Source organism: Pelecanus crispus, chromosome 3 (genome assembly GCF_030463565.1).
Source record: "Pelecanus crispus isolate bPelCri1 chromosome 3, bPelCri1.pri, whole genome shotgun sequence".
In the NCBI taxonomy this organism is placed as follows: domain Eukaryota; kingdom Metazoa; phylum Chordata; class Aves; order Pelecaniformes; family Pelecanidae; genus Pelecanus; species Pelecanus crispus.
The window spans coordinates 17,156,398-17,174,081 of NC_134645.1; the positions used below are offsets into that span (position 1 = coordinate 17,156,398).

A 17,684-nucleotide genomic window follows, 5' to 3' on the forward strand; every position below is an offset into this window, starting at 1 on the left:
GTCACTGAGGGACATCAGTTTCAGACTGCTTGAGAGGCATGTGTGCCCCATCCAAATCACTCTCACAGTAACAAATGTAGTATCAGGCTTTAGCAAAAATAAAAACAAATTGTGATCTGATTGTTGAACTCATCAGCAGGGCTGGAGACCAGAAAGGGTAGGCAGCATGCATGTTCCTCCACATGAAATCTCCTGGTAAAGTTTGCATGCGAAGGGGACCTCAGCTGTTGGGGCAGAATTCTTGGCAGCAATGTCGCAAGAAACTCCCAGCATCCAAGTCAGACTTCTTCAGATGTTCATTGCCATGTTGATAAACTAATATTGGAAGAAAGATCAACTTTACAATAAATTATTTCAGGCCCTTCTCCCTCCCCATCCCTTTCCCCAAATGAAAGAGATATGTTCAAAAGCAGTGCCTTGCTCTGAATTTACCCCACGCAGGGAAGAGGACCTTTGCTCACTAGGCTTTTATGTCCTGTCACTAAGGAGAAACCTTAGCCAGCATTTACTTCTGTGTTTGGAGGGAAGGAGGCAGAGCTCTCCAAGCACTAGATGCTGATAACGGCAATGATTTTGTTTGCATCCCAGAAGTCTACACAGGCTCCCATATTTGTTGTGCCAGGGAATTCACTGTGCCTTGGCCCAGGAAGCTTTGTGTTAGTGTAAAATGAGAGACAACTCACATGCAACAGGGAGACAAAGAGAACACAAAAAAATAAGTAGCCTGTGCTGAGCAGTATGAGAAGCAGATGATGGATGTGCACAGGAGAGGCTGAGACTGATCTGAATTCCTGGGGGATTCAGGGAGAGTGAAAGACCCCCATCCCCATCTGTTGCTTCCCCTTTCCCCTATCAAGAGCTGGCACACGAGGAAGGAAAAAGCAGAGAATCTAGAAATGGGGATGCGAAGCTGTCAATATGCCACAGGGCAAGGAACGAAAGAAATAGCACGGAGGAGATGTAATCAGTGCGTGCACTGTAACATCCCAGCCATGCTGAAACCTGTGGCAGATGCCACTTGCACTCTCACGGACATAGACATCACCTGAAATGTCATGCAGAAATACTCCAGTTCGTATAAGAGGACAAAGCTCTAGAGAAGCCCCATCATTTTGTCATTGTTTATGAAGCTGTACTCATACCTCGCCTATATTCAGGTTAATGAACTCCTTGTTTTTCACACTCGGTGCTTGGAATACTCCTGAAATGAAAAACAGGACACTGGTGCTATAAATACACCTCATTCATATTCATACATGAGCTCCCCATCCCACAACAATGGGTGGCGGTGCCAAGGAGAGGGAGGGCCTGGTGCAAACGCGGATTGCTAAGGATTGCTTGGTGGTGGTAGCTGCTCTGACAAAATGAAGTCCTTGCAAGAGGAAATGTCTTGCTGACTTAAGGCCTTTGTGCAAGTCTCACTTCAGGACTTGGCTGGAAGAGGGTGTCCTGGATGTGTTAAAGAGTCAGATTTGGATGATACTCTGAAATAAAACCAAGCAATTTGCATTTCTTTATTTATCTTATTTAACTTTTCTATCTCAGTAGTTTAATACTTCTATTGCCACAGATTGAACCAGAAAGTAAAGAGAAGAACAAAACAAAAAAAATCAGTAAGAAAGTTCATTTTGCTTCTCATAGAGTGAGTTGCATTTGGTTTGAATTTGGAGCCACACTAATGATCACTTCAGCATTTATCCAGCCATTTTACCTATTTCTACTACTGCTGCTCTGGAACGAGAGTGACCCTGCACACAAATGAACTGAGACCTAGAGTGCCTCTATGTACAGGGAACCATAGCTTCAGCCAAAAGTGGACAAGTTATGGAAAAGGTACAGGAGATACCTGCCTGAGCGCATGCCAAATATCTCTTTGCATGAAGCACAAGCATTATTTGAACCTTGAACTTTTGTGATCCCAAATTAAGCTTGTGGGTGAGCCACAAGGAAGGCTATAACATGGACTTTGCCAGCATTCTTCACATGCCTTCTGTGCTGCTGCAGAGTTTATGAAGCAGGCTCTATTCACATGGGGAAATTTTCCATTAGCAGCGGAACATTTTTCACTTTACAGGAGAAAAGCCATCCCAAAAGCAAATGCTAAACGCAACTCCTTTTTGTTAGCCATGTACACACTTGATCTCAGATATTGTGCAATACACTCAACGACAGCCCTAAGTGGAACAATTCTTTTTCAAAGGGGAAGAAATTCAAAAGGAAGAAGATACTTAGGAACTTGCATTCTCTAAGCAAATTAAGCAGTTCAGAAAATCATCAAATTCAATCTGGAGCTGTTTGTCAGAGTTTCGGAGGACAAGCAGTTGCAGCAGGCAGTTGTTGAATTGGTATCCTTCCCAAAGACACATGGACAAAGGAAAAGTGAGCAAACTTGTAGTCCAGAGAGGAATCTGCAGATCTCCACTAACTAATCTTGAAAACCAGTTAATGGGAGGATACTCTGTGGCACACATCCATCCAGAAAGCGATCTGACCACAAAGTTCTTTAAGCTTGCAATGAATAACAAACTCTGAACAAGAAATTTTCCAGTCACTGCAGTTTCTAGCCCATGCACTTTTTAATGTATGAGGGACCATTCTGTCTCCTTGAAATTTGTAGGGATTTCTGCAAAACTAGGTGCTTAATAAAAGTAATTTGTGATGAAATACAAATGCACTGACTGCTCTTCATGACAAACAGCTTACTGTTCCTCCAACCCTTGAGTGGAGATGGACTCTAAAGTGCATTGTTTCAGGGTTTAACCCTCCACATGTGCAGCCCTGTTGAGTTTAACAGAGCTCAATAAAAATGTAAAGATTGCTCCAACTGACTGCCTGGCAGGGTTGGGGATACCTGGCGCAAAATTAGTCCAACTCAGTGTCCTCTCTAGGTACCCAGGTCCTCTCTGGGGTTTAGATGTCCTCTCTGTTCAGGGGCACCCAGCCTGCATAATTGGTTGCAACCCTCTTCACCCACAGCTGATCTGCCCGACAGGTTTCCCAGATAAAATGCAGTCCAGTCTTACCTGCAGCTTTAAGAGCAGTGCAAAGCTCATAGGAGGACATGGAGCCAGATTTATCAAAGTCAAATTGAAGAAAGATATTCTGTTATGAAAGTAGCACATGGAAAGTTCAGTATTTGCATATGAAAGGGGGCACAGATATGGCATAGAAAGGCAAGGTGATTATGTCTAACTGTGTAGCATAAGCGTTTAAGAAAACTGACAAGATTTTGGTCCAGATCCAGTCTGATTTTGTAACTGAGGAGCAAATCTGGGTCCCAGTTCTCTTTGTCATATGAATAGGTTGTTGTGAAACTTAAACAAGGACTGCCAAACCCAAGCATTCAAAAATAGAGTTGCTCTTCATAAAAAATTGAGTGATTTTTAAAAAAGTTATATTATCTGGGAAGGACATATTGTTCTTTGTCTTTTAACTCTTAACTGACACATTCTCTTAACCTCGTTCTATGTTTTTCTCTATAATTCTGAACGCTAGAGACAAATTGTTTAACATGAAGTTAAGATTGTCACTTACTCATTTGCTTTTAGGTATAAAAGATCTAAACAGCCACATTCATGGTACAACCAAGAGAAGTGGTACAGATGGTTTGAATTTTGACCTAAATATTAAATAATTATTAAGCTGGAGTTAAATTCCATCCTTTTAATGAGATGGCAAACATGACTCTCCCTTGGAATACAACTTATTTAGAGCTGTCGTCACATTCAGCTTAAAATTTTCCAGCAAGTATATGTGCAAATCTTCCTACAGGATACAGGGATTTCTCAAGCCCCCTTGTTAAAAAACAATGCGTCCTTTGTTAAAAGAGATGTGGCATTAGTAGCCAGAAAAAGCATTTGCCATTTCTGATGGGCTAGACAAGAAGCAGAGAACTGCATATTTTGAATGCTTGGGTGAAGCATGAATTCAGAAGAAACTATTAATGACCATGAGGAAACGATTATGATGTCTTTATTTGAATATTCTGTCTGTGGCCTGATTCTGCAAGCCTGCTTATTCTTACTGCCATATACAGTGGCAGGGAAATATGTTTAAAATTAGAATCAACACTTTCCTAGACTTCAGTACAGTTGACTCCAGAGATCAATAATGGAAATGCAGTGACTTAGGAAATGATTGTTTCCTACTAGTCATGAATCATCACTTTCTTCTTCTGTACAACAGCAGTAATGGAAACGCCTCAAGTTTAATTTTGATTGGCTTGCTTATTAGTGCCTGTTGCATTCTTTATCCCAAACATAGTTGATTTGCTTACAAAAATCTCTGTTATTTCCAGGAAACCATTATGGTTTAGCATCATGGAAAGCTAAGAATGTCTTTAACTATCCAAAACAAGCCCCCATACTTTTAAAACATTTGTTTTGAGTTAAAATTCGTGGCTTGTAAACACTCCTGTCTCCATTTTTGTCTGTGCATACATAATAAACTATGCAGGAAATAGCTAATGAAATGGAGAAACAAATACAATGAATAATGTCACCTACTAGCCATTTCTTCATTTTTTCCCAGAAAACTTTGAACTCACTAAATTCCAGTTTTCCGTTGCCACTGGTCTGCTAATCTGAATTAAGGAAAAGGATTTGTTACATGAAGGTCCAAATTCAGTCTGAATTTATCCATGCTATTCCTTTAAGCAGAAAATGTTAAGTTGCCTGGAAAGCCTATGGCACTGCTGAAACCGGTATTGGGGTTTCTCATGAGGTGCAGCTCAAGCAGTTACAGTCATGGCTGTGGCTCTGATACTTGGGGGACATTATGTGACATAAAAACACAGCTGAGCAATGCAGGCTCCACAGGAGAAAGAAAGACAGATTGTTCTAAGGCAATAACAGCTTTGGATGTAAATGGGATATAAATGATTCAGAGAATTAAATTACTTGATTAAAAAAAATTGCTACTGTACTCAAAGGAGTTAGTCAACCAATGTGCTTTTTGGTATTTTTATCTAGAGACCAGGCTCTGTTGCAATGGCTTAACCAAAAATTAATGGGAGTTGTGAAGTGACGGTGGCAAAATCTGGTCCTTAAGGTCTGAAAAAAATGTCTGCATAGCAGTTCTGAGAGGCAGTGAGAGTGCCTGGCCTTCCCTCTGCCTGAAGTGTGAGGGTCTTAATACTTATTTTACTGAGTTATTGACATTGCCCAAGCACAGCTCACTTGCAGGATGGGACACTTGCTCTGAAATGCTAAGTAAAGAATGGGCCCATTCCCCTTCCCCTTTCCGTCTTACGTGTCAGGACAAAGCCCTTGCTCAGATGACACTAGCTCAGCGAGCATTCACAAAGGTCAAAATGTGCCTGGTGGGGTCTAGCTAATGCCTGCTGTTATTTAAGCACCGACACTGGTGACATTATTGAGGGTACCCACAGATCCCAAGGACGTTACCACTCCTGCAAGAAGTCCGTCTTTTTACCCAGCCAGGTTCTTCTTCCTGGGGTCATGTAGAACTTTGCTCCCGCTCTGTGCCACCGCATGGTGACTGTAGCCAGGGAATTTGGTGGCATATGACGCAAAGGGGACACTGCCAGCGTTGACTCAGGTTTGCATTCATGTCATTTTGCTCTTCCATTGTGCTCCAAATGCCATATCCAGAGTGGGATAGTTGTGTCTGCGTTCCTTGTGCTTCCAAAGCAGAGGAAGAGATGTCTCCCCATTTATTGAAAACTATGCAGGGATTTGCTTGGAAGCATTGCAAATGATGGAAACTATTTAGTTATATCCTAAATAGTAAACCTAGGACTGCTGCCATGCTCCAGGGTCAAGTGCAGACCCTGGCTCTGTCCCAATACCATGTAAGGATGAGATGTGACCATGGACCAGCTCCCTACTGAAGCTTGGTTTTTTAGGGAGAAAATTTAGGACTGGTCCCCTGTTTCTCATTACATAGGCATGGTGACTGCTCTGCATTGAATTTTAACATTGTGGACATAGCTGTAACAGGAGAAAGTTTTGTCTGTTTTGGTTTTCTGTTAGAAATGTTTGAGAGGATGGTACCTCTGTCATGGACTGGAGCAACAAAAGCAAAAGATAAGAACTTCTCAGCTGAACAAGCAAGACTTAAACCAAATGTTAGATACTTGCCTTGTTAGGACTGTATCTGTTTTGTCTCACGTGTAACAAAATTGTCTATCAGGAAAGCATACTGCAGAAATCAGCTCTACTTAAGGAGAAGCCATGTTAAGCAAACTCAGCAGGCACCAGAACATTGCAAAGGACGAATCTGGCAGGGAAGTACCAAGGCTGTCATTCATCTCATCTAATGTGTAAGCAGTCATTTAGCATCCCTCACAGTTAGGTGCATCCAGAAAAAAACATAATTACACCATCCTTTTCTCTATCTACAAAGGAAGTCTAGAAAGCTAGCCTAGATGTAGACACCTATACCACAAATGCCTAAATTTGGGCAGGCAACTCTCGCCCACATGTCATCTTCCTGGAGTTCCAGGATCTAGCTGAAAGACCAGATTTTCCAGCTTTCAGTCTGGTTGTCAAAAACCCCACAGTTTTGATATCAGTAATTTTCAACACTTGGCTGATCCTTAATTTCTGACCCATAACTTGCACGCACAACTCTGGTGAATTTAACCACAAACTTTTTGTGAATTATCTCTTCTAGGCCTTTTTCAAATAAACCACAGCTTGCAAAATGCACTGTTCTATACAGAAGTAATTTGAAATTTACTTTTAGAAGTGCTCAGCATTAAAGTATCTGCCTCTAAATCTGCAGTAGAAAATGGTCAGTCTTGAAGCTCCTAACCCTAAATTTCTAAAATAAAAATCAGGATACAGCTTTCATGTACTGTTCTTCTTTGGGTAGTGCTCTGCCATGACATTACCACATCCATCTCTGATATCCATGACAGGTAATGCTATGGACAATTATATTCAGTATTCATTTAGCCTCACAAGCACTTATTCCAAAAGATACATCCATAAGAGAAATTATATTTTGGCATGACGTGAGACTTAAGTTCTTGAATTTGATGTTCTTTGCTGAAGAAGGAAAATAATAAGAAAGAAGTCATTGGGCAAATCTGCCTTTTATAAACTGAAAGTAGGAAATAGGATTTCATAAGCAGAGATAGCTGGATCTTAGTCCTCATTGTGGAAGGACCTGTGAAGTGGAAGATGAAGACAGCCCTCACTATAGAGAAGTCACAGTCCAGACAGAAGAGGCATTTACTGAAGGTGTGACAGAAAATACTGTCCTTGTTTCGTAAATCAGGAGATCAGGTTCAGAGAGCAACAGGTTTCGTGTTGTACAAAAGGTCTGTAGCAGGGTCACGAACTATGTCCAGGTCTTACAAGTCCCAGCCAGTGCCTGTCTCTTCACAGCAGAGCAGTAGTGCAATGGAGAGCTGGCCTCACTGAGGTGACATGGATCATGTTGGAGGCAGGGCAAGCTCTTGGTTAGATCATGGACCAGATGTTTTCCTGGCTTTGCCCCGGCTGGCTGGAGGACACCAGGCAGGAGTCATAACAGCCTTCATTTTTCTATCTGTAAGTGAATTTAATGGCAGCTTTCATATAGTTCTTTACAGCCCTTAACTTAGAGGTTATCAGTGCTCACTTTTTTCTAATACAGCATTCAGAACATATTTGAGTTCTGCAGCTATCTACATGTCCTAAAGTAAAAAAAAAGAAAAAAAAGTGCAGCATCTGTTATTCGAATGTTTCTGTAATCAGACATACCAAAAACCTCAGAAAACATAAACATCACCCATCTGTACTTTATTGCAACTCAGGAAAAGAGAACCATACAAAAGCCAGAAAAGGCTAAAAACTAAAGGGCTGGCAAAATACAGGAGTGCTGCTGTGCATAAGGCTGTCTGAAGAAGATCTCAAGCAGAAGCCATTAATTCAAAGAAAAATAAACTGCAGCTGGACACTGAACCAGGTAGGCTCTCTCAGAGCTTGAGTTCTAGCTTTGGTCCTCCTGCTTGTTCACCAGGGACTGCACCCTTCTCCATCTAGACGTAAGGTGTGGTGACATCTGGTGCCCAAATAACACACTACACCTAAGCACACTCCCAGTATAAGTCATCTTTGTTTCACCTGGCCCTGGGTGGGAGCAGAAGTGTCTCCCTGCTGTCTACATCTTGCTAGGACCCACAAGGCTTTTGCACTCACCTTTCCTGAAATCTGCTCAAACAGTGCCTGCAACTGCTTTTCTTCTTCAGTTTCTTGTGGGCTTGGGGTTGGGTATAGAGGCTGCAACATGAACCACATAAGTCATTATAAGAATTCTAAAACATGACATTTCTCCTGCACATAGTCCCCCTGTGTATCAGGGGACCATAGTACATCTTAAAATAAGGGTACACATGCTCCTGGACACTACTAGATTTGAGGCCTCCCAACTATCTAGCTGCCCGAGGGAAGTCTCACCCCTTCATTTCCTTCGCCTGGGTGATTGCGTAGTGTGCCATTGCCTTGGCTATCTCAAAACCAAGAGCACCCATCCTGGAAAACACCTCTCCTCTCATCCCACCCCTGCACCACTCTGCTGCCCCAGTCCTTGAACAACCACAGCTCTACTGAACTCTTTCCAGTGGCATCATCCAGAGACCTCTCGCCCTTCTTGAGAGCACCAGCCAGAGGTGGCTGTTCTTTGGCACGTTACCCAGTGCCATTCTGAGCCTGGAAGCACTTTCAGCTGGGTGCCAGCTGAGTGCTTCAGTGCAGTCACAGGCGTGTAGAGTCCAGTCTACGCTGATGAGCAAATAGGTGAAATAGTGTAGAGCCACTGCTATAGCTGCTGTGACCATGTGAACAGAGGGGAGTTATTGGGCCAAAAAAATGGGGAAAAAGAAGGCAACAGCACAGCACAGGAAGCAAAGAATTGGGATTTGTTTTCTCTACCCAAAGAAGATACAAGGGTGCTATTTAGTGTACTGTTAACAGAGGCCCTGGTGTCACTGCTTGGCCACTTACACTTTTTTGACCATACATTTGTTCCTCACTTCCTTCTGCTCAAGTTTGGCTGCAGCCCTTTAATGATAGGATGAACAGGTTTACTTTGCTACTGAACATGGCCCTGAGATCCCAGAAATGGAGACGCACTTGTTGGCTGGTCCCTGGAGGAGAGCTTTGCTAAAGAGGGACACATGAGATTTTTGGCTTAGCTTGTTTCCATGGGAAGGCATGCCACAATAACAGCTTATTTGCAGGGATACACTTAAACAGGAGCTGACTCAGACTTAGCTGCAATTACTGCTCAGCAGGCAGACCAGGCCATTCAGAAACAAAAAGAATTTAATAATTTCAGTAGGCACATGTGTGTATCAAGCATTCCCTCCCAAGCCCTGCAGAAATTTATAAGTAAAATAAAGATATTTGTATGCAAAATGAAGGTAGGTCTGTGGACATTCCCTTGCCACTTATTTTTTCATAATAAATACAATTTTAATAGATGTGGACAGCCATGTGCCTCCCCGGTGCTAACGGGTGTACTTTTAGCACACCCGTGGTGGCTGTTACCCGCCTCTGGTGCTGGCTGACGCAGACTGCCTTGAAGCGGATGCAGAAGCATAACAATTATGATTTTGATTGTTGCAGCTCTTTACCATATTCAGCAGGACTGACTGTTTCAGTCACATACACAAAGCTGGCAATTGTGTAACATTCCTGTGAAATTAATGTGTTTTAGCCAAAGACAGTGAAAGCAGTGTGTGCCGGCTTCTGCTGAGCTATTCTTTTGCTATTTTAACTCTGTTAGACTTACCTCAGGGAGATCAATGGCAACGTTTTCATCTAGAACCCTGGAGAAAACAAAACCTTATTAAGTATCTGAAGATATTCAACATCTGCTTGGGGTGGAAGCTTGCTTATTACATTTTCCAGAGGTGCATAATAAAACTGCATTTTTTACTGAACAGCTCTAAGTTTAGACAAAATTCATCAGACAATCAGATTTTTGCACAGTTTAAATTTTGCTATAAGCCCTTAAAACAGACTTTAAGCAGGACTCAGGGAGGGCACAGCTGTGCATGCTGTCTGCTAAAGAATTAATCTCATTCTTTAATCATTGTGCACACACTTTTTCCTCAATACCCTTTTTTAATATAAAATTGTCATTTGGACAAACTTTGGGAGGACACAAACAGGAGACAAATGCTGCTGCATTCACAGATTCCTGAACAGTATCAGGCAGCTAGCAACTCTTTCTTGTCAAGCTTCCATCAGATTCACCATGGCAAACCCTATTTCCCCACCTCCTAAATACCTCTCCCAAAAAAGTCAGGTTTAGCAAAAATGGACCAATGCAAAAAAACATTAGGAGCTTTCAATGCCAGGGATCTGCTGTAGGGCTGGGTGCCTGACAGCCAGACTCTCCCCAGCAGCCACCAGCCCCACATGCAGGCGAGCACCAGAGGGCCTGGGGCTCGCTGCTGACTTACTCATTGATGGCCGCCTTCTCAGAGAAAATTCTCAGGCAGAAATCTGACTCCTGGTGAGGCTCAGAGGTGTCTGGAACAAAAATGTAATCGGCCGGCAGCAGCTTGAATTGGTTAGATACTTCCCCTGATTTAATGTAGGCTTTGCTCTTGGCCTTGGAGTAGTGGTGCTTGAAGAAGTCTTTGCCCAAGTGTCCATCTCTGCTGGGGCTCTAGGAGGGGAAACAAAAGCAGCGCTGCACTGGCCGGGGTATGTTGGGGGCCATACTTGCCCCTTTCCCAATCACAGAGCCAGACTCTGCCTGGCACAAGCCTCTCCCCCAGCTGTGACACTGACTCTCATCCCTTCACCCAGGTGCTCAACCTAGCTCTCACCTTATGGCAAGATTTGCCAACCCCAACCTCACTCAGGGACAGGCACCCCTGTGTGTGATGCACCCAAAGAGGCTTGTAAGAAGCAACGTTCCCTCTCCGGGAATCAGGCAGGGGATGACAGAATCATGGAGCTGAGGAGTCTATCCTGGGAACCCATGGCCCCACAGGGACTCCTAAATCCTCCTCTAAGAGGACTCCATCCCGACCGCATCAAAATTCTCCATGGGGCTTGATGTAACTGACATTATTTTAAGAGCAAGGGCCCTAAAAATACATGATGACTGGCAGGGGCACAAACCCAGAGAAAGATGCTAATACTGATATTGCGGCTACTGCGCTGTAAAAGCAATAGAGTACCTCATAAAAAGAGTAGCCAATGGTTAGCATTTCAGCGCCAAGGTTCTTGAATTTACGGCGATCCTTTTGCATCAGAGCTACTATGAATGTGCAGTCATCTTGTCCATCATCTTTCTCTATCAAATGCAGCTTGATTTGTGGATTTGTCCAGAAAGTCTCTGCCAATATAAAGAACAACAGAGAGTTTCTTGCCTCAGGATAATACTACTACTACTACTGAAAAAAAAAAAGAAGACAAAAAGGACAATTAAGCTGAGGTTTTGCTCAAATTTAGTTTTTCCATTAGCTGTTATGCTTCTTTCCACTAAGCTCTGCAGAAAATAAGCCAAATCCCAAAGTCCTTCATGGAACTGAATGTAGAGAAGATTTTAGGTCTGATATTTTATTAAGTTACCATGGTTTAAATAAAGTTGTCAGATGGGATTTTGTTGAAAGTACATAGCTACAGTGATCCCATAGTGCTGGTGCCAGTCTGGAGTAACACAGTTCAGATCTATGATGCTACTTCAGAGCCACATAAACATGCTGGCTGAGCTGGATTTTTGTCTCATTTTACACTTACTGCTGCAGTTTCAGTGACTTATTTGGAGCTAGTCCTACTCATGCAAATGTAAATGAGAGTCAAATGAGATCCAACGAACTTGAGAGCAAAGAAAGCAGCTTTTTTACCACAAAGTCTCAAGTGGGACCATATAAACATTTGTCCCTTCGGCTGATTCCTGCTAGCTGAGCCTCAGCTGGCCTGGCCTGCACCCACAATTCTGGCTATGGGGTAACAGGAGAGGTGGCTGAGGGTGGGTAAAGATTTCAGTGCCTGATTCTCATTTGCAAAGCAGTATCTATTCACCTCAAAATTTTTTACATCCTCCTGCAGTGGATCCCCGGATCCAGCTCCCCTGGTGGATGGTCACCTCCCACTTGCAGGCAGTGCAATCTTCCAGGGCATCTGGAGCCAGGTTGCAGATCTGGACTTTATCAAAATGCACTTTGAAGTCTTCAAATTTCATCCTGAGTGAAAGACATGTGTCGTGGTTTAGCCCCAGCCAGCAACTAAGCACCACGCAGCCGCTCGCTCACTCCCCCTACCCTGATGGGGTGGGGGAGAGAATCGGAGGAGTAAGAGTGAAAAAAACCACTCCTGGGTTGAGATAAGAACAGTTTAATAATTGAAATAAGGTAAAATAATAATAATAACAATATAATAATAATAGTAATAATAATATACAAAGCAAGTGATGCACAATGCAATTGCTCACCACCCGACGACCGATACCCAGACAGTTCCCGAGCAGCGATCGCTGCTCCCCGGCCAACCCCCCCCAGTTTATGTACTGAGCATGACGTCATATGGTATGGAATAGCCTTTTCGTCAGTTTGCATCAACTATTCTGGCTGTGCCCCCTCCCAGCTTCTTGTGCACGTGGCAGAGCATGGGAAGCTGAAAAGTCCTTGACTAGCATAAGCAGTACTTAGCAATAATTAAAACATCAGCGTGTTATCAACATTCTTCTCCTACTAAATCCAAAACACAGCACTGTGCCTGCTACTAGGAAGAAAATTAACTCTATCCCAGCCGAAACCAGGACAACATGGGAAAGAACAGGCAGTCATTCACTTCAGTGAAGGATGCCCAGCAGAACTACTTACTCCCCAGAGTCCCAGGGCCAGCCCATGCGGATCTGAATAGTTTCAGTGACCGTGGAGATATGCTGATGTGCACCAGGGGACAGGCTAGCTCTCACTCACTGTGGTGTAAAACACAAGCAACCTTATTGTCTGGGTCTGATCCTGACATTTCTTACACCTTTCTTTTCACGCTATTACTCCCTTGATTTTATTCAGTTACAGCTGAGTATAAGTTGAAAAGAAGTGACACTGGCACAGAACATAAGGTGGAGTTATTTCACCAACGCCATCCTGGCCTTAATGGCTGCACCTATATTGCCAAAGAGCCAACCAAACAATGGTAGGCATCTGTGCAGGAGCTAAGCCTACCTGCAAATCAGCTGTGTGTTCAATGCCAGCCACATGACAGCACTAAAAGGGACACATGGTGATGGACTAGCCAAGCCATGGTATGATTAGCCTGTCCGCACTGCAGTTAAAGTCACATTTGGGCCTCTGCTAAGGTGCCTAGGCTCAGGTTGCTCACCCTCCCCTCCTTTATGTGTGTCTGGGATCTTGTCCTAGCAGAAATATGCACCAAACATGAGAGACAAAAAGTGTGTTTGGACTTGAGCAGTGCCTCCAACCTGCCCTTGAAGGTGGTATAGACATTGCTGCCTGCTACTGTGTCATGTAGATTGCACTACATATATTTTATACCCAAGGTGGACACATATACGTGGCCGCGGGAAGGAGGAAGCAAATGCCACAATATAGATGTTTTTGAGCTGCTAGTCTGGGCTGGTTGAAACTAGCCTGCTCAGCATGCTGAGAAGCAGATAAACCATGCAATTTTATCTAGCAAGTAAAAGGGCAAAAAGATACCAAGAGTCCTGCTGGCTGAGGAGCTTGGTGTTCAGGACTGAGCAAACAGCCAGGAGAAGGGACAGCCAGAGCCGGCACCACTGGGTATGGTGTGCAGCCCTGGGCAACAGGAACAGAGCAGGGAAGCTGTCTAAGAGACAGCAGCTTGCATGGTGGGCACTGCAAGGACAGGAGGCCCATATACTCTAAGACTGAGGGCAGCCTTGGTAGGCTGAACTTCTCTCTGTAAAAGGGGAGAGGTATTAGGTCTTCCTGAGGGCAATTTAGCATCCAAATGTGTCTGCTGCTCTGAATCGCTATCTATAAGAGCCACTCTCTCTCCATAGACCACAGAAATAATGTACAGTAATTTATCTCCTCCCTAACATGAACTTCTATAACTATCCTATTCCTCCCGTGGCTGATGCCTAACAACAAAATGGAGTAGCAGGAGAGCAAAAGCTCTCCAAGACCACATGTTTATCTGCAGCAGTGGCAGATAGGACCCAGCTAGCCCTCAGTGTAGCTCACCAAACACAGCTAGCTCCATTTTTCTGCTGCATAAGAAATAGATGTCTGTGGTGACATTACTTTACGCTTGATATGGGCCATTTTACAACTTGTTTTTAGTGTGGGAAGAAACAGCAGGGTTTGCTTTCCTGAGCTCTGTCCTCTTTCTTGTCTGCTATTCCCATGTATCACTAGCCCTAGGCACTGCTAATTGTCACTTTGATGCTCAGTACACTAAGGAAGAGGCAGCATAGCAAAATCTGTCTCTATGGCTCACTTTCCTGGCCACACTGTAATTTGGGGTTCTTTGGAAATGTGCTACAAAGCAGATGAAGAAGTAGCACTTTATAGATCATATTTGGCTCCTAGGAGGTAAAACACCTGTTCTGTCTTCCCTAGAGCTGTCCTGGATTCGTACCAGTAAAGGGAGGAGAAGACTCTGACCCTCTGATTTTAGGAGGGAAGGGGCTAGGGTGAGTGAGAAGCTGATTTTCCAGCCAACAGCAGGATGCCTTCTTCACATCTAGTAGAGGCATCTGGACAAGACAGATCTGAACAGCTAATACATAGCCAAAATATCTTTGGGGTAGTTAATGAGGTTAGCAGGCCCTCAGCATGTTACCATGAAGATTTTCTTCAGTCCTCACAAATCCAAAGAACAAAAGGGACAAAAGGTGCTATCAGACCACATTTCCCACCTTGGCTGCCTTATCCCATGTAGTCCTCTACAGCCGTGCTGCCTTTTTGCATTGACTGAAGACACTCTGATGATATGACACTTATCTTGCTTTAAATGTTCCATAGTTTTTGATCCAGTTTCCCTCGCTGCACTACCCTTCCTCCTAGCCTTCCTATTCCACCTGGGATGAAATCTAACAGAATACATGAGAATAAACAGGTATATTTCTTCTTCCTCTTCTTCTCTTTCGTTTAACAGAAATGAGCCTGTGTAGGAGAAAGGGCCACTGCTTTGTTTTCAGTGAAAACATGGAATAAGCTGGGTCCAAAACCTGCAGCACAGTCACAGAAGTTGTTCATGAGTGCACAGTAGGTTTCCTGGGCTCCCCTTCAGCTTCCAGACACATTAAGAAATGATGTACAAAGAGCTTGCTGACTGTAAAACTTACTATTAAGTCTACTTCAGTAGAAACTGATTGCAGTCAACAAGAAGAGCCCTCTTGCACCTTACGTTATTTGCTAAGCCCAAAGATAATGCATGTCATGGAGAACATGTTTTGAACTCTTGAGGACCTAATTACTTTGCTGCTTATGATTTCTAGCAGCAAGTTTCAAAGCACCTCAAAAAGATTACCCCAGCTTTCCAGGGAGGCAAGCCAAGTCACCACCAGGAGTGGTGAATAGACTGGCTGAAGGTCCTCAGCTGTGGAAGCAGGAATATAGCTCATTCGCCATCTCCTCAGCTAAACTTCATCATCAAGAACCGCAGTAGGAGCAAACGGAAAGCTGGAGAGAAGCAGCTGTGTTCATCTCTTTCCTCATCTGACTAATGCCTTTAGGGATACATCACATTATTGCTCAGGCAATGTCTGTATGTGAAGCTTGATGGGGAAACCATCACGGAGTGGCTTAGAGGGGGCAAAGAGGCAAACGCTCCCTAGAGAAATACACAGAAGTCAAAAGGCATTAGGAAAAATAAGTCTGATGGTCTGGGTGAAGGGTTTAGCTGGTATCAAACTTACCTGACTGGTTTTGGAAGCATTTCTTATCTTCTGCATATGACTTTTGTCCACTTAACCCCTTCAGCAGAAATTTCAGTCCCAATGGCTTCTGTTTCTGCTCTGAATGGCTGAGATGCTAGATGAGTGTCATGGCTTAGCCCCAGCCAGCAACTCAGCACCATGCAGCCGCTGGGTCACTCCCCCTACCCTGATGGGGTGGGGGAGAGAATTGGAGGAGTAAGAGTGAGAAACACTCCTGGGTTGAGATAAGAACAGTTTAATAATTGAAATAAAGTAAAATAGTAATGATAATAATAATAATAATAATATACAAAGCAAGTGATGCACAATGCAATTGCTCACCACCCGCCAACCAATACCCAGACAGTTCCCGAGCAGCGATCGCTGCTCCCCGGCCAACCCCCCCCAGTTTATGTACTGAGCATGACGTCATATGGTATGGAATAGCCCTTTGGTCAGTTTGCATCAACTATTCTGGCTGTGCCCCCTCCCAGTTTCTTGTGCACTTCTTGGCAGAGCATGGGAAGCTGAAAAGTCCTTGACTAGCATGAGCAGTACTTAGCAATAATTAAAACATCAGTGTGTTATCAGCATTCTTCTCCTACTAAATCCAAAACACAGCACTGTGCCTGCTACTAGGAAGAAAATTAACTCTATCCCAGCCAAAACCAGGACAATGAGGAAGGCCAACATTTGTCTGGGTGTGCTCAACCTCACTAGTTTTTATTGGACTTCCAAGGATTTACTTAACTAACAGCTTAACTCTGTTGGACAGATGACTTTTTCATTAATTTCATTGCTCATTTGATGCCTGCTTGCATGCTTGTACCTCCATTACACAGCCAGGCTTTAAGTCATGCCCTGTATTAAGAGACTTGCTGGAGTTACTTGGGTTCCAGGTAAAGTCTTTGCCTCCTTTTCATTCACCCCATAAGTTTCAGCTGTAGCTGGGTCAAAAACAGACAAAAAAAACCCCACAAAAGCTTTTTGGAAAAACTGGAAGTGCCCTACTGCATTTGTAATGTCAATAGCAAAGTAACTCAAAATATCCTATGTCAAAATACTTAAATAGTGGATCACCCACTGGACCTACTTCCTTCCAGAGCTATCAAAGTTTGGGATACATCATTTTATGTGACTCAGTGTGCTGCATTGTCTATCTCAAATTACTTTTCAGGTCTAAAGTTGAACTTTGGTTTAACTTGCAGGAAAAATCTGGAATAGCCCCACTGCATACCTCTCTAGATTTACCTCTGTGTAAAAGAGATGAGCAGCTGGCTCTAGAAAATGTGACCAGACACATTGTCAGTAGTGCACAGCATGGTTGAGTAGGGGGAGACCATGTGCGAGTCAGCCATCTGCTCTGTCTGAGGTTGTGAATTTGGCATGAAGAACACTTCACACTTCTAAAGCAATTTCCACCACTTTTTTTTTTTCCATTTTGTTTCATCTTTTCTTAAAATTTTCCATCATTTCACACATATTTTGCTGTTCTTTTACTTTCTGTAAGAAGTCGTATTGCTTCTCAGGACTCCCTTCCCTTCCAGTGTATGCCTAGCATCAGCCCTGAAGGCATTTCATAGGTAATACAGTGCAATACAATGCTCCCTTCTATAGATCCTGCCTTTGTTCATGGGAAGGATTTAAAGGGATTTATGGGAGACACACAGTATTTGAAATATGCTAATGCCATTAACTAAGCTGACTTTTAAAACGCTTTTTGCTATTAAAATAGACACGGGCACACATGAAACACACAGAAAACCAAGTCAGCATTCTTCCTGCCCTCTCCTAGGCAGAAACTGAGCATTTTCTCACACAGAGACTTCTTCCTTATTGCTCATTTTGGCCACTTG

At 43.4% G+C, this 17,684-nt stretch overlaps 1 protein-coding gene across 1 annotated transcript in view; it reads right to left on the bottom strand.

Moving 5' to 3' along the window:
* Positions 1 to 288: 288 nt before the first annotated feature.
* CAPN9 (calpain 9) overlaps positions 289 to 17,684 on the bottom strand; it is a 28,641-nt gene continuing 11,245 nt past the window's right edge. The window contains 12 exon segments of the mRNA XM_075706629.1: positions 289 to 315; positions 1,143 to 1,201; positions 2,237 to 2,350; positions 3,024 to 3,102; positions 4,506 to 4,574; positions 6,949 to 7,013; positions 7,591 to 7,645; positions 8,151 to 8,231; positions 9,745 to 9,781; positions 10,421 to 10,629; positions 11,150 to 11,307; positions 11,997 to 12,157. Coding sequence (XP_075562744.1) covers positions 289 to 315; positions 1,143 to 1,201; positions 2,237 to 2,350; positions 3,024 to 3,102; positions 4,506 to 4,574; positions 6,949 to 7,013; positions 7,591 to 7,645; positions 8,151 to 8,231; positions 9,745 to 9,781; positions 10,421 to 10,629; positions 11,150 to 11,307; positions 11,997 to 12,157 — 1,114 coding nt within the window.